The sequence below is a fragment of the Nothobranchius furzeri genome, chromosome 12 (genome assembly GCF_043380555.1).
Source record: "Nothobranchius furzeri strain GRZ-AD chromosome 12, NfurGRZ-RIMD1, whole genome shotgun sequence".
Taxonomy (NCBI): domain Eukaryota; kingdom Metazoa; phylum Chordata; class Actinopteri; order Cyprinodontiformes; family Nothobranchiidae; genus Nothobranchius; species Nothobranchius furzeri.
In genome coordinates this window covers 40,481,157-40,505,404 of record NC_091752.1, presented here as the reverse complement: position 1 = coordinate 40,505,404, position 24,248 = coordinate 40,481,157, and the positions used below count along the sequence as shown (strand labels likewise).

Genomic DNA, 24,248 nt, shown 5'->3' with positions numbered 1-24,248 from the left:
TCTGTTAGTCTGTCTGGCTGTTGTCATCTGTCTGTGATGTGAGCACAGATTTGTTGTTATCATTGTTATTTGTGACACAAATAAGTGAATAAGTAGCTCTGCGCTGCAGGCAGAGCCCGGTAAGTGAGTTAGGCAGATGTGTACGGTCCTGAAGCTGACACTGCTGGATTAGTGAGCATCACCGACGGCTGGTGGCCTGTTTCTGATGTTTTCAGCCTGGACTTTACAGGGTTTACTAACGCTTGGTGTGGATCAACAATCATTTAATATCACAATAGAGAACAGGAGTGAAGTTATTATTTTAGTCTGAAAACGTTCTCTTATTTTCCAACAAGCAAGCAAGCCAAATAAAATGTAACAGTATTACTGGTATGTCAACATAAGACTGTGTAATGGTCAAAAGGTGTCAAATCAGTGTGGAAAGCTTGTTACTAAGGATTTAACAAAATTGTATTTGTTACTGTTCATTAAAACATAGTTTTTAATGTTTTTGCAAAAATTAATTAATTCATTTATTCATTCAAAATTTATTTGACAGGGACTTTGCTGTCCAGCATAGCACAGGATGTTGCTGATGCGACGCATTCGGAGATCATTGCTAACGCTAATTTACAACTCCTGTCCCCGGTTGGGTTTTCCTATATAATAATAAAACAAGATAAAAAACTGAAACAACAGAAAATGTCTTTCACAGTTCTAAAAACAATAGTAAGACAACATAAAAACAAAGGTTAAAGATTTCCTACATGAAACCAAAGCCATCAAATTAATGCCAAAAATGATCCTACACTGTGAAAGAAACACTAAATTGATCATGAGTCATCTCTAAAGGTCGTCCTGTGTGGCTGTGTGAGTCTGTTGCTTTAGTAGAGTTTAACTGTACTAATACCATGTAATAACAATCAGGATTGTGTAATGTAAGACACAACGCTGTTTCTTCTTGGATGGAAGCCATAATGAGACGTTTACCAAATAATGACCTCTGATTCCCTCTACAAAATTATTTTGAAACAAAAGACCTTTTATATCCGAATCTGAAATGACATTCAAGTAAGATATCAGGAGTCGTGGCACATCTGAAGTAAATGCACATTTATTTTTAAAAAGTGGAGATAAATGGAGACAGATAAACTTTTTTCTCAAAGGTAATTTTCAAGGCTCCAAAAAAAATAAAAGATCATGTCAATTCTTGTTTCAATGACTTATTTTGAGACTTCTGTGTTTCTAGACTTTGGACAGTAAAGTAATTTGCCTTTTGACATTGTTCTAGCAGCATGAGGGACTGGAGGTTCCTCCATCGCCTCTGAGCTGAGCACATCCAGAAATACGTCACCAACACTCAGCATCCAACAAAACACATTCAATGAATGTTTTCCCGCCTGACCTTCTGAATTCTGTTAATGGAAACCTAAATGTTTTAATTAAACTGGGATTGTCCTGCAGCGCCTGAAGGAGCTGAAACAGAGGGAGTTCTACAGAGCGTTGGCCTGCAGGAGGCAGAGGAGGCGCCGTGAGGAGAAAAGAGAGGAGAGAGCCCTGAGGAGAGCCCATCAGCATGATGAGAGGAGGACCAGAGAGTGGTGAGTAACTGTCCACACCTCTCTTACAGTGTCCCTATATTGGTTTGAAATGTTTTCAAACTCAAATAGTTGATCTGTGTGGCATTTTCTGTCTGATCGTTGATTCAATCAGCTCAGCTCCATGTCAGCTGTTAAAAGAGACACTCTCGGTTTGCTGCTCAGCGGGAAACGTCAGACAGCAACAGTTGGAAGGATTCCAAGATCAGGAGGGAGAAGGACTGGGGATTGTTAGCATTATATGTGGACAGAACTCCAAATGATGCTGTTTTCTACATAATCTGTGATAAAACACAAGTTTGGAATCAGTTAAAGCTGCTGAAGATCCTGATCCACAGCAGAAGACTTGACCTGTAACAGCAGGAGGCAAACTGGTAGAAATAAAACCAGTCACCGTGATGGTTGTGTTCAGGGGTAAGCTGCCACCAGTCCAGCCTTAAAGGATGCCACCTTGTTCTCCTCATTCATGTTTAATGAATTAAACAGATGCTAGGCTGCAGTTCAAAACACTGTCTGTCCATGTCAGTGTTCACCTTCTTCCAGACTGATGAGCTAACGGCTAGTCTGAGCACACAAGCACCTTGTTGGAGTCCAGGGGTGGGGTTGAGCAGGAGTGTATTATTATGGTGCTGCAAGGGTTCATGCAATAACATCTGCATCAACTAATTCATCAGTCCTAAAGGTCAGAAACTGCGTTTCTCCAAACAGCGCTTGTTCAGGAAGCTACGTAGGAGAGTTATCATTTACACACGTACACATAATCAACAAACAGAATGAGGCAGAAAATCAGAAACGTCCTTTTTGTCTTTGTTTTCCATGATTTGACTCTGCAAATGTTACCTTTACAGTCCATGGTGTTCCAGTCTTGGTGAGCCATTCAAGGCTGACAACAGTAGATGTTTGTGTGAGAGGATGAGTGGGTGACTAATTCACTAGATCCAGGTAGATAACACCTTCAGAATGGTCCTTAACATGCACCGATGTGATGATAAGAGGCTCTGATTTACTCTCATTCACACACACAGACATTTACACACCCACACACTCCTAGCTTCTCTGTAGTGAGATGATGGTTTAGAAACCAAAACAACAAAAGCTAGACTGGTGTGTTCGTGCTGCTCCTACAAACACGTTTACAAAAGTTGCCTCTAAATGTTTGCAGCTGGAAGCTTGATTCATAGAAAGAAACCCTGTTGTTCTCCTAAAAGACAAAACAAACATAAACCCGAGGGACTGATGGATCTCAAGGCTCAAAAGGAAGGAGCTTCTTCATCTGGAGCGCTCCAAGCTGATGAACGAGTTCCTCAGACTGTAAACACAGTGTGTGTATATGAGCACAATCAGAACACGCCCTAGCCCCAAACATCCAGAGCCTCTCAGTCCACGGTTTTCTACACTTAAAGGTTTTCTACACTTAAAGGTTTTCTACACTTAAAGGTGTTCTACACTAAAAAAAGAAAACTTCTGTCTGACATTTGAACAAATCTGAGGTCAGTGACTCCAGAATCAGTTAAACATCATAGTTTGTGTTTTTGTTTAATCACTTTTCCCTTTTTCTTGTTTAGATCAGAGATGCACCGCACAGAGGTGTATGTGCGTGTGTGTGTGTGTGTGTGTGTGTGTGTGTGTGTGTGTGTGTGTGTGTGTGTGTGTGTGTGTGTGTGTGCGTGCGTGGGTGTGTTTGTATGTGTGTGCGTGTGCATGCATGTGTGTGCGTGTTTTTTTAGTGTGTGTGTGTGCGTGCGTGCGTGCATAGGTGTCTCTGTGTGTGTGCGTGCATGCGTGCGTGCGTGGGTGTGTTTGTATGTGTGTGCGTGTGCGTGCATATGTGTGTGTGTTTTTTAGTGTGTGTGTGTGTGTGTGTGTGTGTGTGTGTGTGCTTGTGCGTGCATGTGTGTGGGCATATGTGTGGGTGTGTGCGCATGTGTGTGTGTTTTAGTGCGTGTGTGAGTGTACGTGTGTGTGTCTGTGAGTGTGTGTGCTTGTGCGTGCATGTGTGTGTGTTGTTTTTAGTGTGTGTGTGCACGTGCCTGGCATGAATGTGTGTGTTTTTGTGCATGTGTTTGTGTGTGGGTGCCAGTGATTTTAGTGCGTGTATGTGTGCATGCGCATGCGCGTGTGTGCATGCGTGCATGTGTGTTTTAGTGTGTGTGTGTGTGTGTGTGTGTGTGTGTGTTTTAGTGCATGTGTGTATGTGTGTGTGTGTGTGTGTGTGTGTTTTAGTGTATGTGTGTGTGTGTTTAGTGCATGTGTGTATGTGTGTGTGTGTGTTTAGTGCATGTGTGTGTGTGTGCATGTGTGTGTGTGTGTGGCCATGTGCAGAAGCATCCCTGTACAAGATGCTGAACCCTGAAAGTTGTCTGCTAGGTGCTGTAACAGCTTACTGGTTAACATAATAATGGATGACTAGACACTGATATTACTCCTCATCTTATCTAAAGTGGCTCTAAATCCATTGTTTCGTATTGTAAGGTGGTTTTCAGAGGCAATCCTGGGCCAAACCAGTGATTTTCTAATGTTTTTGTTTTAAAAAGTAAAATCCTCTGAAAACCAGCTGGGCTTATGTGCTGTCGCATCACATCAACCCCTAATTCTGAAAGAATGTGTAAAAATAATCTCCCGGACTCCGTTTAATAAACTCTCTATGTTCTAAAACATGTATGGTGTGACTGTCCTCAGAGTAATTAGTCAAACTGACTGATTTGCTTCACAGAATAGTTGATGAGTAAAAATAAACTCAGATCCCTCACAGGCTGTTTGAAGATTTTGAGTGTTGTCACAGCAACTCATGAAAAGTATTGTGTTGTTCCTAACAAGGATATTCAGGACGCCTGAGAAGTGTTTCTGACCACTGAACCCACTCACAGCACAAAGTCTCACCATCGGCTCTCTTTGCCGTTTTAGGATTAGTGACAGTTTTAGAACAAACGAGAAGAAGAGGAAGCCTGGAAATGTTCTCTTTTAGCTGCTTCTCAGCTCTCCTCACTTCCTCTTCAATGTGTTTTTCATCTCAACTCCTTATTGATTTCTTTTTCCTTCTCATTTATCTTAATTTCCTCTCATTTTACCACTTTTGCTGATCTCTTTAAACACAACTCTACTCTTTTCTTTCTTTGTCATCTCTATTTGACTTTCTCCTTCCTCTTTTTTCTTCTTAACCTTAACGACTCCTTCATTCACTCCTAATATTCCTTCTTTTGGACCATTTTCTTTCCTCTTCACTTAGAGTATTTTCATCATCTCCTCTCTTCTCCCCAGTGCTCCAGGTTCTGGTCCCATGTTCCGGTCCACCACCGTGGCAATAGACCCGGCGAATCAGAACAGTCCAGGCTTGGAGCGTAACTGGGCTGATTTCCAGTGTGGTGCCACACGGGGAACAAGTAAGAGCTCTTATCCACTCAAAGCGACTCGTGCAAGGCTGCTTAAATAGTTGGTTTTGGCGATGAGAATATCCCTCTGGATGCTGAGGGATTAAAGAGAGTGTGGTCTGCAGCAGAAAAGCTGAATTAGCTAAGCTGGTAACATCTGAAGGACTCAGACACACAAAAGTAGCTACTGCTAAACAAGACGCAATGAACCAGGACACCAGGAATGCGACAGCTGAAACCATGTCTTGCTTACGTCAGTGTGTGGTGGGTCTTTACAGTACTGACTCCAACTGCAGTTCAGTCTTTGTGAATCTCACATTTGAATTTGATTGAGTTTTGTTTCCCAATACTCTCCAGGATTTAGTTATCCTATTGTTATGCACTTTTTTCTACACCATCTTGTTCTCCCTAGGGATGGGTACCTTTCACATTTGAATCATCGTGGTACCAATTCCCGGTACCTAGGAATCGTTACTGGTACTTAATGGTACACATTTTTGACACTTTGAGTGTTTAATAATTAATGAAATCTTTTCTAATTAAATACTATTTTTCTCAATATATAACTGTATTTGATAAATATCCCAATGAATAAAATACAACCGTTTGTATTTTATGATCATAGTGTTAAATCTTCTATATGAAAACTTTTGACCACAACTGTTTCTAAATGATACAAAAATTAAAACCCAGCTATATACTCCTAATCCTCTTCTATGCCCTCTGCAATAACTATGATGAGGAGACGATGTATTATAAATTACAAATTAAACTAAAACAAACTTCAAGACCATGCAATAGTTTGTATTTTAATATTGTGCCTTCGCTCTCAAAGTTTTTAAGTCATTAGCTCTCAAAGGTTTACGGTAAAACCCAGCGGAGTAAGAGTCAAACTAAGTTGGAGCAGTTTTTCTGATTCAGCATCGGTTTGGATCATTTGGACTCGTGCTCTGAATTCCACATTTTCAGTACAGCTGAAGTGAAAGAACCTTAAAGTCAAGCCACTCCCGGGGAACGAGATTCTCCTGAACACACGGAAGACTACGTTGACCAACTCGGGGGCCAAAAATCCTGTAGTCCCACAAGGCTTCACACAAGCGAGAACTCCTCCGGCTGTTTCAGCCCTTTGGTCACCCCTGGCGACGGAAAATGGTCTGTGAATCATTTAATCTGCCTGACTTTTCTGCTAAGCTGATTAGTGAATTCAGATTGTCCCATTTAATGGCGTTTTATTTAGATCCAAATTCACGTTAGCTCTCAAGATTTATCCTTCTTTATCTTCCACAATGAGCCCTTATTTGCTTACACACACACACACACACACACACACACACACACACACACACACACACACACACACACACACACCAAATCAACCACTCCCCATAAACTCACATGAAAATTCACTTGTTCCCCTTTAGAAATTATTCCCCATTCTACTACAACCTCGTGTGTCATCAAATTTCCACTTTTATTACAGATCGGTTATTTCATATCACTGCCATAAAGCTTTGGGGTTAACCATTTTCTTAATTCCATGCATGAAACTATGAGATATATTTGATCCATTTGTCAAATGTATCAACTGATGTTTGTAATAAACTCACAAAACGTTAATAACGCCTGATCATTTCTAGCAATCTCGAGAATAGTTGGCACATTCTGGCAAGATTCGTCCTTTAGGTTAATTTGTGGTGTTAAATTTGAGACTGATTACATTGAACAAATCTGAATATCAATTCAAGTGTTCCAAGTTCACACTAACAAAGACTTGGTGGTGCCCCGAATAATTAATATAAGATTATAAAGGACTAAATAAGCTAAATCTACACCACATTTGATACATTTAGATATAAATCTATATTTATCGCTACACGCAATAAGATGCTAAATAAACGGACGTCCGGGCAGTGCAGAGAACACCCCCATCCCCCCTTTATACCACCATCACGTAATCTTTTATAAAAAAAGACCTGATTGCGCCACATTACCGCCACGGTCTGATGCTCTGATGGAAATTGTTTCTCTGTGTGTAACGGTTAAAACATCTGAGCACCTTCAAATTTTTCTGTCAACATTTAAGAAAAACATTGGTCAACTACATAAAACATTTTACATGACCCCTGCGTGGAACTCACCGTGAGGGGGAAGTTCTTGGTACTGGTTTCACTGGAATCCTGTTGCTGTCTATGGGGCCTTTTTGTAACCTTTCCTGTGTCTTCTGTTGTATAATGTACAGACACCAGCAGTCATAAGATGTTTTTCCCATTATGCATCACTTTCTCTGTTATTGTTTGTGTTTTCTTCTGAAATCTTCTGAATTTGTTTCTGTTAACAACTTCCAACATTTCGGACAGTGCTTGTATGGTAATTAGAATTTAATAAATAGCAAAATGCTTTAGTTTTAAACTCAGAAAGAAAATTTTAGTGATTTCAAAACCGAGTTTCAAACACAATTTTCATCTAGTCCAGAACATTTCCATCTTCGTGCTAGCCCAAGTGAAGGGCCGAGATGTTATGGTGACAATAGAATGAGTCTACTGCAAGCATCGTGTTCAGCTTCCAGTCGAAAACAAGATGGCGCCTGTGCTCAGCTTAGCCGCGGTCACCGGCCACTTTTTCAAACTTTTCTCCACTAAACTCCTCTTTTCCACCTTGCTCCTGTCTGCGATCATCTTTGGTAGTGTCCCTGCTACCTTCTCCTATGATCGCCAGACTCTTTTGACCTTCCAATCGTTTACAATCGCCCAAGATGCACCAAGGATTTTCCTCCCTGTTTGTTTGCATGAGCGGTGTGCTGGCCAGGAGCCAAATGATGATTCCTACCAGGACACCTCCAGCAATGTTTATCTGGTCCCAGGAAAATGTCAGAGGAAAAAGAGGTAAACAAGCAGGAATCCAGGTGAGGAAAAGACTTCTCTTAAAGCACGGGTTATCTAGTAATCATTGGAGTGATCTTCTAGCTTCTTGTCCTTTGTTTGGCGACCTGAGTGTCACTTCCTCATTCTCGCCAGGCTGCGTTGCGGCGCGGTTTCTCCGTCCAAGTTTTTTAAGGTCTGTTTGTCCTCATTCTTCAGTGGTTTCTCCTCCTGTTCCCTCAAAAAGTGGTTTTTATAAACACCGTGGATCTAACCCTGCTAATCTATGTCCACTAACGCCAGCTGTTTCTGTAGTTTCTGATTCCTCCACCTCACTCAGCATGGCTCTATTAAATACCCGCTCTGTTAACAATAAGTCCTTCCTGCTTAATGATCTAATTCTCTCTAAAAACCTGGATTTTCTGTTTCTGACTGAAGTTTGGCAGCAAACATTTGATTATTCTGGTTTGATTGAATTCTGTCTGAGTAGTTATTCTTTCCTCAGCCAGCCCCAAGGTTCTGGTCGTGGTGGAGGCCTAGCTGTTGCTTTCAGAGACCATCTTCCACGTAGCTCAACAACCTCTGGTCTCTTTGCTTCCTTTGAACTGCAGCTGATTAAAGTTGGGCGTAAGGACCCGTTTTACTGTGCTGTGGTTTATCTTCCACCTGGTCCAAACAGTTTTTTCCTTCAGGAGTTTAGTGACTTTCTATCATCCACTGTGAAGCTATCCAGACTGGTGATTGTTGGTGACTTTAACATCCACGTTGATGATCCCTCAGACCACGTAACCATGAATTTCTCCAGCCTCATGGACTCCTTCAGCTTTACCCAGCATGTTCCTGGCCCCACACACACCAGGGGGCACACTCTAGACCTTGTTTTACCCTGAGTCTAAATGCTGACAGTGTTTGTCCTGAGGACGTCTATATTTCTGATCACCATTGCATTTTCTTTAACTTGTCAGTTTCTGCTTCCCCACTTCGTGCTCGCCATGTGGTTAGTTCTTGTTTTCTTAATGAGAACACAGCTAGCAATTTCTCTGCTGCCTTTGATCCACCCTGTTCTTCTGATAATGACCCAGATTCCTTAACTTCTCAGTTTAACGAGCACTGCCTCTCCATTCTGGACAACATCTGTCCTGTCACAACCAGATCAGTTCCTGCAGTGAACCCCACTCTCTGGTTTAATGACAGCATTCACAGCCTGAAACGCCAATGCAGAAAAATTGAGCGCTTGTCGAAGAAAAGTCGTCTCCATGTCCATCTGCTGCATCTAAAGGATCTTCTGACATCCTGTCTCTCTGCAGCCAGAGATGCAATGGATGCCTAATTCTCCAACCTGGTGTCCCAGAGCAAAGGGAACTTGAAGGTGCTTTTTAACACCATCAGCAGCATTGTCTCTCCTGCCTCTCCTACAGCCTCCATCCACTCTGTTGCAGACTGTGAGAACTTTCTGTCTTTCTTTGTGGACAAAGTCAATAAGGTTAGATCTAGCATCTCTCCTTCAGCCTTATCGCTGCCTCTCCCGACTCCAACCAGGCCCATCATCCTAGATAGCTTTGCTCCTGTTTCTTTACCTGAGCTAACCAAACTAGTTAACTCTATGAAGACCTCTGCATGCCCCCTCGACATCTTACCCTCATCTTTGTTTAAAAGTGCTTTTCAGTCCATCGGTCCCAGTTTGCTTTCTGTAATTAGAGCTTCTCTGGTTTCTGGTCAGGTCCCTGCTTACTTTAAGAACACTGTAATTCACCCGCTTCTTAAAAACCGAGTTCTCTCCATAGCAGCTTCAGACCCATATCTAAACATTTGTTCTTTTCCAAGAGTTATGATTGATAAACATAACATCTGTGATTATGTAACTATTCCAGTCAGGTTTTTGTACAGCTCATTCTACTTAAACATCTCTTCTTGTCATGATCCTGCCATGCCCTGACCTCCATGCACCATTATTCATCTCATCAGCCTTCATGCTTCACAACTGGTCTTCTCATCAAGCCCCATCCAAACCCTGTTTCCACAGCAACCCCAGTCTGCATTTCATCAGCTTCATCCACTTCACCTGCTCCTGACTCCTCAGCTCATCACACACACCTGCTTCCCTTGCTACTTAAGAACCAGCCGTCCAACCATTCAGTGCCAGATTATTGAACGCTCACGCCAGTAAATCTTCCAGCCTTTTTCATCCTGCCTGATCATAGCCTCCTGACCTTGTTTTCACGCCTGACCCTTGCCAAGAACTCTGCCTGCCTCCACGACCGTTTCCTGTTTACTGACTCTTGTCTCCAGCCTCGCCCTTTACGGGTAATGCCACGTCTTAGCTCCTGGCTAATAAAGACTTTTAAAATGCCTTACTGTGTCTTGGTGTCCTCAAGGGTCCTCAAGTTCTGCCCGTTACACTTAGGGTCTCTGACTCGCAGTGATGCAGGGGACTGTTCTGTTCTGGTCCTGTTGGACCTGACTGCAGCCTTTGACACTGCTGACCATCACCTGCTACTGGATAGGCTGAGAGACTGGGTAGGCCTATCAGAAACTGCTCTGGAGTGGTTCTCCTCTTATCTTTCTGAGCGTTCCTTCTCTGTAGCCGTCTCCAAGTTTAGGTCCTCCACCACCTCCCTTACCCATGGTGTCCCACAAGGTTCGGTGCTGGAGTCTCTGCTCTTCCTTCTCTATCTGCTCCATCTTCAGAACATCCTGAGATCTTTTAAAGGAAATTCCTACCATCTTTACACAGATGACATCCAACTGTTCATCTCCTTTAAGCCCCATGAGGTGTCTAAGCTGCAGCTGTTACACTCCTGCTTAGACTCTATCAAAACCTGGATGGCTGGGAACTTTCTTCAGCTGAATGAAGATAAGACTGAGATCCTCACCTGTGCCCCAGATAAGTTGGTTCCCAAAGTCAGAGACTCTCTTGGTCAGCTTGCTTCTCACACCAAACCTTCTGTCAGGAATCTTGGCTTGACCTTTGACCCAGCTCTCACCCTGGATTCTCGTGTCAGTTCTCTTGTTCGCTCTTCCTTCTTCCATCTCAGGAACATTGCTAAGCTGAGTCCCATTCTGTCCCGCTCTGAACTGGAGACTGTTATCCACACCTTCATCTCCTCATGCTTAGACTACTGCAACTCTCTTTTCACGTGTCCGAGCAGAGCCTCCCTGAACCGTCTACAGGTGGTTCAGAATGCCTGTGCTCGGCTTCTGACCAAGTCCTCCAAACACACCCACATCAACCCGCTTCTCCTCCAGCATCACTGGCTGTCAGTCAACTTCAGGGTCCATTTCAAGATACTGGTTCTGGTCTATAGGGCCTTACATGGACAAGCACCATCATACATTGGTGATCTTCTCAGTCCCTACACCCCCAGCAGGTCCCTGAGGTCCAGTGACCAAAGCCTACTGGTTGTGCAGCACCAGGCTAAAGACCAAAGGTGACAGATCATTTGCTGCTGTGGCCCCCAGACTCTGGAACTCTCTCCCCCTGAGCCTGAGATCAGTGGACTCAGTGGTCTCCTTTAAAACACAGCTGAAGACTCACTTGTTCAGGTTTTGGTGTGACCTTCATCACCACCCTCTCGTTGTTCTGCTCTCCCTACCCATTCCACCTTTCTCAGGATCCACTGATTTCCCTCTTTCCTATTCACACTCTCTCTCTTTCTTTACATTTTTATATCACAATTGTCCAATTTAGCTAATTTAAAAGAAATTTTTTAATCCTTTCTAAATTCTTTTTTATATTTTATATTTTTTGTTTTTGTGAAGCGCCTTGTGATTTTTATCTTGAGAAGTGCTATAGAAATGATATTTTCTTCTTCTTCTTCTTAGCTCATCCCCACGCTGGTGGGGATGAGCTACGATGTAGCCACAGCTGTCCAAGGGCGCACTGACAGAGGCAAGCTCAGGCACCACACCGGTCCCTCCGACCACCACCAGCAGGCAAGGGGGGGTTAAGTGTCTTGCCCAAGGACACAACGACAGTGACAGACTGAGCAGGGCTCGAACCTGCAACCTTCCGATTACGGATGCCTCTAAATGATACCAATATCTCTAAGAGTGCCAACAGATCGATTCAGTCTAAATGTCTTAAAATGAGATTAAACGAGTTTATCTGGTAATCGTTTCCCAATTCCTCACTTCATGCGGATGAAATGTTGTCAAAATAAAGAATTACATTGAATTTAACGTGTCACATGGAGATGAAATGCTGCAGGCTGTATGCTGATGCTGCCGGAACATAGAAAAGGATCCAGCTGAATATGTTAATAACTGTCCATCATGTGTCATGAATCATGAATTATGCTTTGAAATAGTCCACAGACATCAGAGTCAGAGGGTGATGCTGATGATTCATGCTACACTGTTTAGCTAGAAAGAAAAGGCCTTTAATCAGTGTCAACAAAACGTTTCATTTGAGATCACATTCCATTATTTTTGCCTTGACATCTGTGTTTCAGAAGCCATCAGACTGAGAACATAAAAAACTCCAAACAAACTACTTAGGAGTTTTTGGAGAGCCAAAAGAACAAAGTCTTGATCCAATGGCTCTCCAAACATTTAAAACCTTCATTGTTCTTGTATTATTGCACAGATCTGCTTTGGTTTGAAGCATAAATGTGTGAGAGCATTTCCCAGTGAGCCTGTCTGTGAGCGGAGACGGAAAAGACAGTTTCCTTCAGTAAAGTGTCATTCTGAGTGAACGTGTTGAGTTGACATCACTTCCTGCCATCTCCAGTGGATTTGAATGCAAACTAAACGTAATTCTTAAAGCTAGCAGAGAAACAATCACTCATCAGCCGTTAATCTCAACCACACATCACCCTTTTCTCCTTTTAAAGTCAAAACCAACAAAAAGGTGGAACAGCATTTCTACATTTAGAACAGGAAGAGGAGTAATTCATTTCAGGACTTCTTTAAAACTCAGACATTTTACTGAATGCCTTCCCTGCTGTGAGGAGATGTTGAAATCATTTAAAGAGCAGATGAGCTTCTGATTGCTTGTTGTTTTCTAAAATGGTAAAACAAGATTTGGAGTGATGTTTTTATTCTCTGACGTGAACACTTCTGATGTGGGGGCTCCAGTAAAGTCTGGGCCTGGGTTTATTTAGTCCATCTTTGAAGAGCTGAAGACAACGAAATAAAACCTGCAGACAGTAATCACTGGATGTTCACCTGATGACGTTTTGCATCTGACCAAAACAAGATGGCTGCCACAGCTGGTCAATAATAGCTAACACTTTAATTTGGGTGTGCTTTGCATGTTATATAGTGAATGTCAGTGGTGGTAATCTTCCTCTCTTTCCTCCATCCAGAACCTCAGTCCCAGTTGATACAGCGGTTCCTACCCTTGGACCCTGCTCTGGAAACCAGACTCCTGACCAGCAGTCAGTGGGCGTTTGATCGAACTGATGCCAGCCACACCACAGGTGCTGCTGATGATTCCTGCATCCTCACAAAGACCCGTTTGGACCACAACTCCCTCACAGCCAACCCTGAAAACTCTAACTGCAACAAGACCAGCCACTTCCACAACAATCCCTGGGCTCTGAGTTACCTAAACCCCATGACTCACCCTGGTCACCCCAACACCTCCCATGGCACCACCAGTAATGGTACAAATGTCACCAAAACTATAGCAACCAACCCTCCAGAGAGCCCCAGCACCAACGCCAATGACGCTGGTATCCGAATGATGAGCTCTAGCTTAGACGTCCCTTTGGTCCCGAGCAGAGTCCGTCCTGTGTCCTTCTCGCTTCCCAAACGGAGCTGCGCCCTCCTGCACCAATCTGCTGCTGTCTTCATCCAAGCTGGTTCTGAACTGTCAAGAAAACAAGAAAGCCCAACAATTCCAGAACAAGTGAAAACCAAAGAAGACAAAGGTGCTGATCAGCAGCTGAAATCTTCAGTATCTACAGACGTAAACAGTGTTTGTGTGCATCTCTGTGACACTGGAAACCAGTGTAGTGTGAACAGTAAAACTGCAACCCAGCACTCCAAGTCTGCTGAGAAGGGACCCATGGGACCTCCTGGGACTGGAGCCCAGATTGCTTCATGCAGTCCCAAAGAGATTGGGATTATTGATGACAACGGAGCCCCATTGTCTATATGGAAGGACAACGAGACTGGAACCCAAGTCGGTGGAGAATGTGCCACTGGAGCTCATATTTATTTTAACAGTGACATTCCGGGGCAGACTTATGATGGTGTAAGCACGGATTCAGCACAAAAAGTCACTGACGTTGAAATCTACAATCAGAAAAAGTCTAACTCACTCCAACAAGACAAGCATCTACCTTGCCCTGACACAAGTGAGCCTAAAATGTCCAATTCTTGTGCTTCAAGGGAGACCAAAGAGTCTTTAAGTGAAACGAAACCCAAAGAATCAACCTCCTCTCCACCTAACTGCTCCCAAACATCAACATCCACCCTTCCAAACAGGCCCAAAGATCCTTTTTGTCAAGTTGTCAGCAGAGACGGAAGCAGGGTTCTCCTCTGGCCCACAGAGATGGTCAACTACACCAAGACTTCCCCCTCAATATCCTACAGCGTCAATCCTCTCCTGTACGACTTCAGAGCTCACAGCAGGACCAAGGAGGGGGGTGCAGAACAGAAAGAAGGGCTGGAGAAAGAGAGGGAAAGAAAAAAGCCATCTGTGGTCAAACAATCTGACTGCCAACCACGGCACGGAGATACGAAGGGAGTGAAAGAGGTGAAGATAGGTGAAAGGGAAGAGGAGGCTGAAGGTGAACAGGCAGGAGATGTCATGGAAGTCGTCAACCATTGTGACGACAGCAACACAGTTCTGGATGTCGCTGGCTGCCACGATGAAAGCTCTTTAAAATTTGTTCCCATTTCCACAGAATGCCATCACGCCCCAGCACTAGGCCTTCAAAAAACAGCCGGGAGGAGGAGAAGGAGGGGAGGGGCGAGAAGGGGAACAAGAAGGAGGGGAAGGAGGAAAAGGAGAGCAGAGACAGATAGAAAAGATTCCAAAAAAGCAAGGAGGATAATGAGTCCTCTTTTTGCAAATCAGCTGTTAGAAGAGAAAGGGGAAGAAAAGTTGAAAAGAGAGGGCAACATGAAAGAGGAGAGGAGAGAAAAGGAGCCATTAAGTAATCTTGTTGCAAATCGGCTGGTAGGAGGGAGAGAAAAGAAGATGAGGGGAGAGGAGCGAGGGGTAAGAGGAGATCAGATGGAGCGAGAGAGGGCAGGTAGAAATGACGAGAAGAGGGGCGAGCTATTAAGTAATCTTCCTGTGAATCGGTGTAATCGGTGTAACCAGCTGTGTCTGCAGGTGAAAAGGGAGGCCAGCCAGCATCAATCCCAGCAATCAGCCACCGGATGGGGCCAGGGGCTCAGAAAGCTCCACTGCAGGGGTGCAGCATGCGACTCAGTGATTAGCCCCGTCTGCCAGTCTGTTACAGAGATGCCACGCTGTCCCAGAATTACACCCCACCCTGCTGAGAATGACAAAGGGACGGGGATGATGCAAAAAAACACGCACGCAGGGAAGGAGGAAGGGCAGAGGGATGAGGAGCAAAGGAATCAGAGGAGGATCGAGATAAGAGCCGCTCAGGATGTCGAGGAAAACACGTGTAAGCCGGCGATTAGCGGTGTTACTTTTTCCTGTCGAGACACAGCGTGCGAGGAAGAAATTTGTCTTGTTCTTAAACCTCACAGAGGAACAGCAAGCGATCCAGCGATTAGCCTGGTCCCTGCTTCCTTTAGTGGAACAGCGTGCAGTCAGAGACAAACACTACCTGCAGGACGAGGCAACGCTGTGATAGCTCAGAGCCCACGCTGCTCTGCACAACAGACAGAAAGTGAGCTGAGAATTACTTCTCCGTGCGCAGACGTGACCCTTCTCGCCCGTTCCCTTTCTGAGACGTCGCAGAGAGCCAAAAAGAGGAAGGCGGGACCGCTGGAGCCCGCCACACTGAGGAAGAAACGGAGGAGAGGGAGGAGACAGACAAGGAGATTCGTCAATGTTTTGATGCAAAGGCAGAAAATAATTGAAGCTGGTTTGACCTCTGACCTCAGTGTGGCTGAGACCTGCACCAATGAGCTCAGTTCAGATACCGCACCAAAGTGCTGTCCAGCTGCCAAATCAACTGATCTCTGCTTACTGTGTCAGAAACCAACCACGGACGGAACGCTGAGCCGTAACGCCACCGACAAACTCTGCTGCTGCGATGACGGAAAAGGCAGCAGAGGCAGCGCTAATGGCTGCAGTCCTGAGTTAGCTCCCTCAGGAGGAAAAGGGACACATGGCAGTGACTGGCACACCTGTGACACACCGACTCACACAAGGCAGGATGATGGAGAGCCTATCAAGGACACAGCCATCTGCGGTGCTTCTTGTAATATTTCCCGCAACAAAAATGATGAAAATGATGCAAATGTTGTCAGAAACGGTCAGGTGCACGAGGCTGATGCGAGCGATGGGCCTGTCTTGGACACACCTTTGCAGGCGATCTGTGCAGATTATTTCATATGTAGCACTGCTGACTCATGTCAGAGTAAAAACAAGCACATGGACGATGAAACTAAGAGCAACATCTGCAGCACTGACGGCACGCTTGACCCTGATTGTGTCTCTATTGATGAAAACAAACCGCAGTGCCCCGCTCCTCTCACACACACTCCGTCTGATTCAGGAGGCGATCACAAATGCTGCAGGGGCGTTGATCAGAGTGATGCTGACGGTGGTCAGTGTGATGGTTTCACTGGTAATCCTGATTATAATCGCCGTGGTAACGCGGTTAATAACAGCAGCAGCAGCAGAAATGAAGCTGAACGTGTACTCAGGAGAGAGCAGAGGGAGGATGAAAGAGTCAGGGAGCAGCAGAGCAAAGAAGAAGAGGAGAGAAATCAGCAGGAGAGGAGGGTGAGGGAGAAGCAGGAAGAGTGGGAGAAAGAGTGGGTGAAGAGGAAGGAAAAGGAGGAAAAAGAACGAGATAGGAGGAAGGAGATGGAGTTTGAGCATCTATTTTCGGAGAAGAGGTTTCCCCATCACCTCCCCTTTCAGTGCATCCCTCTCCACACTCCTCTCCTCCTCCAGCCATCCCTCTCCTCTTCCTCCTCTTTCTCCATTCACCACACCTTCATCCAACATCACCTCTCCCTCCTACCACCTCCATCTCAACTTCCTGTCTCCTCCTACCCTCACCTGCTTCCTTCTTTCTCCTCACATCTCTCCCCTCTCGCTCTCAGTCCGTCCCCAGCTCCACCACCTCCTCCTCCTCTCCCTCATTCTTTCTACGCCTCCTCTCCAATCCCGCTCCTGGACGGCCCTGGTCCTTTTCCCTTAGCGGCAGCGTTTCATCCCATGCAGAGCCATCACCCTCCTCTGTACCCGCCTCCACATCCAGCAGTCTTACCCTTACAGGTGTTGTTCTGAAAAGTGACACTAAAACCTTTCTAGTCAGGACATCTTCATCTAAATATCACATCCAGCATGAAGCTCCAGTGACAATAATCTTAGGAACACTTAAAGCCTAACTTTCCACTCCTGCCAAACACTCCAACTCTGTATCACATGTCTAGGAAAACAGAGAAGAAAAAAAACAAGATGCCTAATTATCCTCATCAGCCGCAATCTAGCTGTAAATGAGCCTCAGGTGTGCATCCTGTGGGATCGTGACAGGGATGCACAGCTGGGCTCATTTCCCTCAGCAGAAATCAGTCACAGCTCCTCTTTTGCATTTTAAAATCTATCATTTGCTTTGAAGGAAAGCTGGAAATTTGGTGACATTAGAGAAGAAAAGGATTGCTCTTTCACACGTTAAGATATGTTCACCAGGCTGTGATGAACACGGGCTGTTTGCCTTGTTTATCCAAGACATTTGTGGTGGTCTCTGGAAGGAATGAATGCCCTGTAAGTTGTACTCGGGGGAAACAAAGCACTGATGAACCATTCTAAGGAACTAGAAGTGACCCGTTTCAGAGCTGAGCTTCAGATGGCAGGATTTGGACTCTTATTCTTCATATTTGGACATCTCACCTCTGATTGGCTAACAGCAATGCAACTCTACCCCTGACTCTGCTTTGAATCGTCAATGTTTTATCTCCACAAATAACACAAGCCTGGAGGAGTTCTACTGTGCGGTGTAGCTGCTAATGCTAACGGTTAGCTTCTCCTAGCCGTTCTCTGCTGTTTCCTGGACACTAAAACAACAACAGCCTTCCCTGTAATGAGTCAAGATGGGTGAGCCGATGAATGTTAGGTGATAGTGTGACGTAGATCTGTCAGGATTTTCACCGTCTATTCTCTATCAAAAGCTAACACAGCAGATAGGTGGAGGAGACTGTTTTCATGTTCAGCCTGCGTGAAAAACTCAGAGTGACCAAATATAATCAGAAATAATCATTAAAAATGTTTTTTCTGTGTTCCACATTTAAATTTATATTTAAATTTACTTTTAGATAGCAGATGGGAATTACTGGAGATGAGTTGAAACTGTTTGTTCTCAACAAAAAAAAAAACGTCCACTTGTGGCAGATACATCCCTGTCATTGTTTCCGGGTCATGGAGAGTCACACTTCAAGTTTAATAAAAACCTAAACTTTGATTTAAAATACTGTCACTGCTGCTTGTGATCGGTTTGCACTGAAAAAGCAGCGAGGCTGATTTTGGTGCTGAAGTTTGATTCAATATTAAAGATCATGTCTCTAAAACTGTCCTTCAGCGACAGACCTTCAGGCCTCGTTATGCTCAGTTTTAACAGATAACATCATTTAAGTATCTAACTATATGTCTAGATCTGACGTTACAAGTTTCAGCCACAGTTTTCAGTCACAGGCTAACAGCACTGGTCGTTCCTGCAGGCAGATCCTGAAGAACCGATCTAAACACTTGGACACAATCATTTGAGGAAATCGTTACATTTTCATGGATTTTTATGCACATTGAAGCTGAGTGATAGTTAAAGTTTGACTCGATCATTTAATTGGACTCCCATCTTTGTTCCAGTGTACAAGGCCATTGATTTATTCACCAAGGTTTGTTCAAATCGGTCACGGTGGAGAAATCCCACATTTCATATCATTGCCTGCTCTTGGTCGACCCTTCACCTCAACGCCCGAAACAACTGATAAACACTTTAGCTGAACCACTTGGCCTCTTTTGTTAGATATTCTCTGGTGTTAGAGAATTATCTCTCCTCTCTTTGTTGGCTTCATGTCTTAATTCAGCATCAAAGCCTACGGAAGGAGATGGGGAGTGTGCACAGCTTAATCTGAATCCTAACTGCACAATCTAGTGAAACATAAGTAAATCTGTTTTAATGCTCCTTCAGCTGGATTTGAGCTGTTTACATGTAGCTGAAAGTCTGAACTGAGGACTCTGGGCTGAGTGTTGGTGACAAATGGGACACGGCGTTTGTTACAATAGTTTCCAAAAAGTCTTCGAGTTCCTCCTGTGAGTTACAGAGCCTCGCTATCACATCGCGGGAATCCTTAAACATTTTCTAAATTGGTTGCAACAAGCCTTTAAAGCAGAATACATAGTTTTTGTCAAACAGCGATGTCTAGTGGCTAAACAATGCATTACAACTTAGACCCCTCTCACCACTTCCTTGTTTATGGCAGGAAGCAGCGCCTCTCGTTCTTTTACAGATTTTTAAAAAAGGACAAATATAAGGTGGTGCAGTTGGTCACACTGTTGCAACAGGAAAGTTGCCAGTTCGAGTCCTGCCTGACTACTCTTTCTATATGGAGTGGGCATGTTCACCCCCATGCATCTGTGGGGGTTCTCCAGGTACTCTGGTTTCCTCCTGCAGACCAAACATGTGCACGTCGGGTTGATTGGCGACTCAAAGTTGTCTGCAGGTGTGAGAGAGCGTGGGACTGGTTGTGTCCCTGTGATGGACTACTGACCTGTCAACAGTGTCCTCACCCCTCAAACGAAGACAGACACCAGCTCCCTGTGATCCTAGAGAGGATGAAGCAGTTCAGAAATGAATGAATAGAAGTTACTAAAGGCTTCTGGAACACCTCTCTGTTTGATTTCTTTGAGTTAGAAATATGAGACGACTAATTAAAAATGTCATTTCTGGTGTTGGAGAGCTACAGAAAAGGGTTAGGGCCACTGAAAGAATTAAGAATGAGAGAATTCTTACTTTAATATCAGAATTCTGACCTTTTCTTTGCAGTGGCCATATCCTCTTCCGTAGGAGACCAAATTCAGACACGGTGAAGACACATTGTGACTACAGTGTGCTTCATTTTATCAAGCTACAATGAAAATGAACACTAAAGTGTCCACATGTGCCAGCTCCTTAAAGTGTTGTATTAACAAAAAGTATTATTTTTATCGCTTTACGGTGGAGGTGTTGCCATAACTCGATGTGCTAGCTAGCCATCTATAGACACACAGTCTTCTGTTATTTTAACACGTTCAAAGACTCTAATTAATCTCTGGAGAGGGGGGCATGACAATAACCTGGGTACCCTGACTTCTCTTTCTAAGTGAAGATATTAGTGAAGGGTGTTTGAAAAAAAGAGAGTCTGATTTCTGTGGATGACCACGTGACCTGGCTGTATATAAAGTCTTTCCGTCTCACGTACCAGTTCAGTGTGTTTCCAATGACCCACCAACAGGATCGGCCCAGTGAGGTACTGGTTTACCACAATCAGAGCGATAATCCATCATAATGCCGCAGACTGACCTCATCCACTCACTGTTTTTTGCAAAGGTTGCTGATGAGAAAATATACAAAAACAAGAAACAACTGAACTAAGAGTTCGTCTCTTTGGAATTACTCAGAAATTTATGTATTTTTTACTTTACTTTCATTTATGAACTCAACTTAAGCACTTTGTGAGCAATTATCTAACGATCCAAAACAAATCAGACTAATGCAGTCAGCAGAACAGCTGTGTCCCAGTTTCCTTCATCATGGTAAAAACGTCATTTTTACATATGTGCAGGTTATTATGTTCTGAACTCATCTGTGCACACACCCTGCTGCTGTTCCTTCCAACAGACGTTTAAGGCTTTGACTTGATAAACCCGCTCCAGCGTCTGACCTTTACACTCAACCTTTGGCGCTGTTGATTTCCTGCCAACTACACCAAAATACCCAAACATGGTGGACAACTTCAGCAGCCCAGCTGTTTAGGGTGAAATGTTTATTAAGTGATTCGGCCGGTCACGTGGCCCCGCCAACTGCAGCGCTGCGTCCCAGAGCAGCAGAGATGAAAATAGGGAGATGGGAGGATTTGATTGTCAGGTAATCATACAGTAAAACAGCCACTCATTGACTGCCACTCCCTTCCTTCAGTTGCCAAGTGATTTTTCTCTCTGTCGTCTGCAACAGAGCAACAAAGGTGCAGTCACTTGCTGTCAGTCAAACCCAGCAAGTTTAGTTTCCTTTACAGATTTGAATGAATAAGTTAACGCCCTCGCTTCCCCTAAAATCAGATTTTATTTCAAATTTTATTGTCTTAATTTTTCCTCAGAAAGTGAAGAGGATCATCTGTTATAATCCGAGTGTGACTGCGATGCATGTCGACAGGAGCAACGACAAGGACCACAGTAACTCCCACTCTCACGTACACGTTTTTTTTTCTCCTCTCGCTCTTTTCAAGTCAAACATCTGGCTGAGATTGCTTTGGGGCATCAGCGGTAGCGTCTTTCTCTCTCAACCCACTACAGATCATTCTAGTGCAGGCACAAGTGACAAACAAACAAAACAAACAATAATTTGCATCAAAACTCAGCCCCCAGAAGCAGTGGTTTGAACACAGCTCATTCTTTGGGCGAGCCATGCAGAATCCTGCTGTTTGATCATTACAGCTGTCAGTCGCAGCTGCTGCCCACTCCCCTCCCAGAGGTCATCAGTAAGTAACCGCTGTCTCCTCACAGATGACATCCAGAGGGTTGGGCTCGTTCCCCGCAGAGTACCCGATGAACCGTGGCGTTACGAAACTTCTTGCAGGCACAAAAGCATCAGAATGTGTGAGGGAACTGGTGTTTTCTCCTCCTACCTGCACACAATCAGAAGTTTCCAACTAAATACTCTAAGTCTCAATTATTACTGTGATAAACTGTATTTTAGAGGAGAAACAAGCTGTTATTAGATGTATTTTTGTAGAGAATCCTCAGTTGAATGAGGCAGTTTTTGTATTCTGTACTATTTTAGCTGCACCTGATTTGTCTTCTTGTTCCTGCTGTTGTAAATATGATTTCAGCTCCTTACAAAGCTGTTCTATACTATTTTGTGACAGAAATGTCTGAAGATCTGTTTAACTGACGTTTAGCAGATTTTCTTCTGTGTGTAATCTCAGCAGATTCTGTATAATATAGAACTAGTGAGAAGGACCAGTAACTCTGAAAGTGGAAATAAATTTGTCAACTTCATATGAGTTGTGTTTTTCTTCTTCTGCTTTATTTTCAATTGAAAGTAAAATTCTCAGTCATCTGAATTAAACGATTAGTAGCAACAGACAACAAAAAAGTAAATGAGTTCAAGTCTGAAATGATTTATTATGGTTTTGAGCTGAAAAGAGGGACTGACTCTTGCAGTTTGGTTGATTAGACACTTGCTTTAGGACTGTGTGTGAGCGCGCGCGTGTGTGTGTGTGTGTGTGTGTGTGTGTGTGTGTGTGTGTGTGTGTGTGTGTGTGTGTGTGTGTGTGTGTGTGTGTGTGTGTGTGTGTGTGTGTGTGTGTGTGTGTCCAGAGGGAACTCTAACAGCTGGGACCATCATGTTCATTGACTAAAATAGCGTTGGAATCCAACATGTTCAGCACCTGGGGCTTTGTGAGAGTGTGTAGAGCATTTTCACGAGCCCGTGTGTGTGTGTGTGTGTGTGTGTGTGTGTGTATTTGTTTGAGGAAACAAATTCACCCAGTGTGACAGATCAAATGCATTTTATTACAGAATCCACACTTCTCAGCTGTTTGCTTTGGTGACATTTAAAACCCACGAAAACAAAACAAAAAAGAACATCTGACATTAAAACTTCACTGGAGATCCGTTTCAGACATTATGACCCCCATGACCCTAGATCTGACTTTATTTGATGAAATTTTTGGTCATTTAGCAAGAAGTAAAAGTTGTAAATGATTATATTTGGCACACTGTATAAGGCTTCCTGAATAACTTCTGACAAGAACAATAGAGCTTGTCATATAACTGCTAGTCATATAAGCAGATCGAGATGTGATGCCACCATCTTTAAATGGCTCCAGTCTCCTACATATAAAACTTATTTCGAGACTGCGGGTTTGGGTCGTGGGGGCAGCAGCCTAAACCGAGAGGCCCAGATTTCCCTCTCCCCAGCCACTTGAGCCAGCTCCTCCGGGGGAATCCTAAGGCGTTCCCTGGCCTGCCGAGAGACAAAGTCCCTCCAGTGTGTCCTGGGTCTTCCTTTAGATCTTCTCCTGGTTGGACATGCCTATAACCATGGAGGGGTCAAGGAGGCATCCTAACTAGATGCCCGAGTCACCTCAACTGGCTCCCCTCGATGTGGAGGAGCCCCTCCTGGATGACTGAGCATTTCACCCTATTTCTAAGGGAGAGCCCAGCCACGCTCACTCCGTTACAGCTAAATGTAACTTTTTACCCTGCTGTTGTCTGTAAAATAAGAAGTTTTTATTAATGGGCTGTTGGTAAAAATCCGTTTGTTGTCTTGACCAGCGATGATGATTACCGATTGAAATAACTGCTAAAAACAGAGGATATTTGGTTTAATTATCTTACCTATTTTTTATTAAGTTTTTATCATGTGATTTGGCATTATATACTAGGGTTGTCACGGTATGAAAATTTAACCTCACGGTTATTGTGACCAAAATATCACGGTTTTCGGTATTATCGCGGTATTTTTTAAACGGTGTTGCATATGTTCAGAAAGCATTGATAGTCCTGTTCTACACAAACAGAAATAGTTTTGAAAAGGTTTAACAGTGTTTATTAAACCTAAAATAACACAAAGCCTTAGCAAAAGTGCAACTTTTCACAAGTAAAGGAACAAATAGCTTCTTTTTCTGGAACATGTTACAGTAGTCAGTGCAGGTTTAAATGATACAAATCCAAACATTCAAAACATAAACAATATGTAAACAAATCAAAGAAACACCACTTGTTTTCTCATATACTTGTTTTCTTCATTATCAAAATGAAAATCTAAAACTCCAGTCCACACTTGACTTGAGCACTGTACAAGTCAACCTTAAAAAATATGTATTTAAAATAAATAGCCACTTTAAACAAATTACTAAAATAACTACTACACTATGTAATCAAATCCAAATGTTCAAGTATAAATGGCATTGAATAAGTAAACAAATCATTGACAAGGAACTTATTGTATATTTCTCTTCATCATCAACAAATAAGATGCTTCATCCAGCAACAGCGTGTCCGTGACACGGTTTAAATGCTGGCAGAGGACGCTGCGGCTGCAGTCTATAGTGACTCGTTGCATTCTCCGTCAACCAAAAGT

General features: G+C 43.7%; 1 protein-coding gene across 1 annotated transcript in view; it reads left to right on the top strand.

Moving 5' to 3' along the window:
• Nucleotides 1-17,397, top strand: part of LOC107376117 (uncharacterized) — a 120,497-nt gene extending 103,100 nt beyond the window's left edge. The window contains exons 3-5 of the mRNA XM_015945055.3: nucleotides 1,444-1,580; nucleotides 4,836-4,957; nucleotides 13,110-17,397. Of these exons, the coding sequence (XP_015800541.3) occupies nucleotides 1,444-1,580; nucleotides 4,836-4,957; nucleotides 13,110-17,197 (4,347 nt within the window). The 3' untranslated portion in view covers nucleotides 17,198-17,397. The remainder of the gene's footprint in view (nucleotides 1-1,443; nucleotides 1,581-4,835; nucleotides 4,958-13,109) is intronic.
• Nucleotides 17,398-24,248: the final 6,851 nt, after the last annotated feature.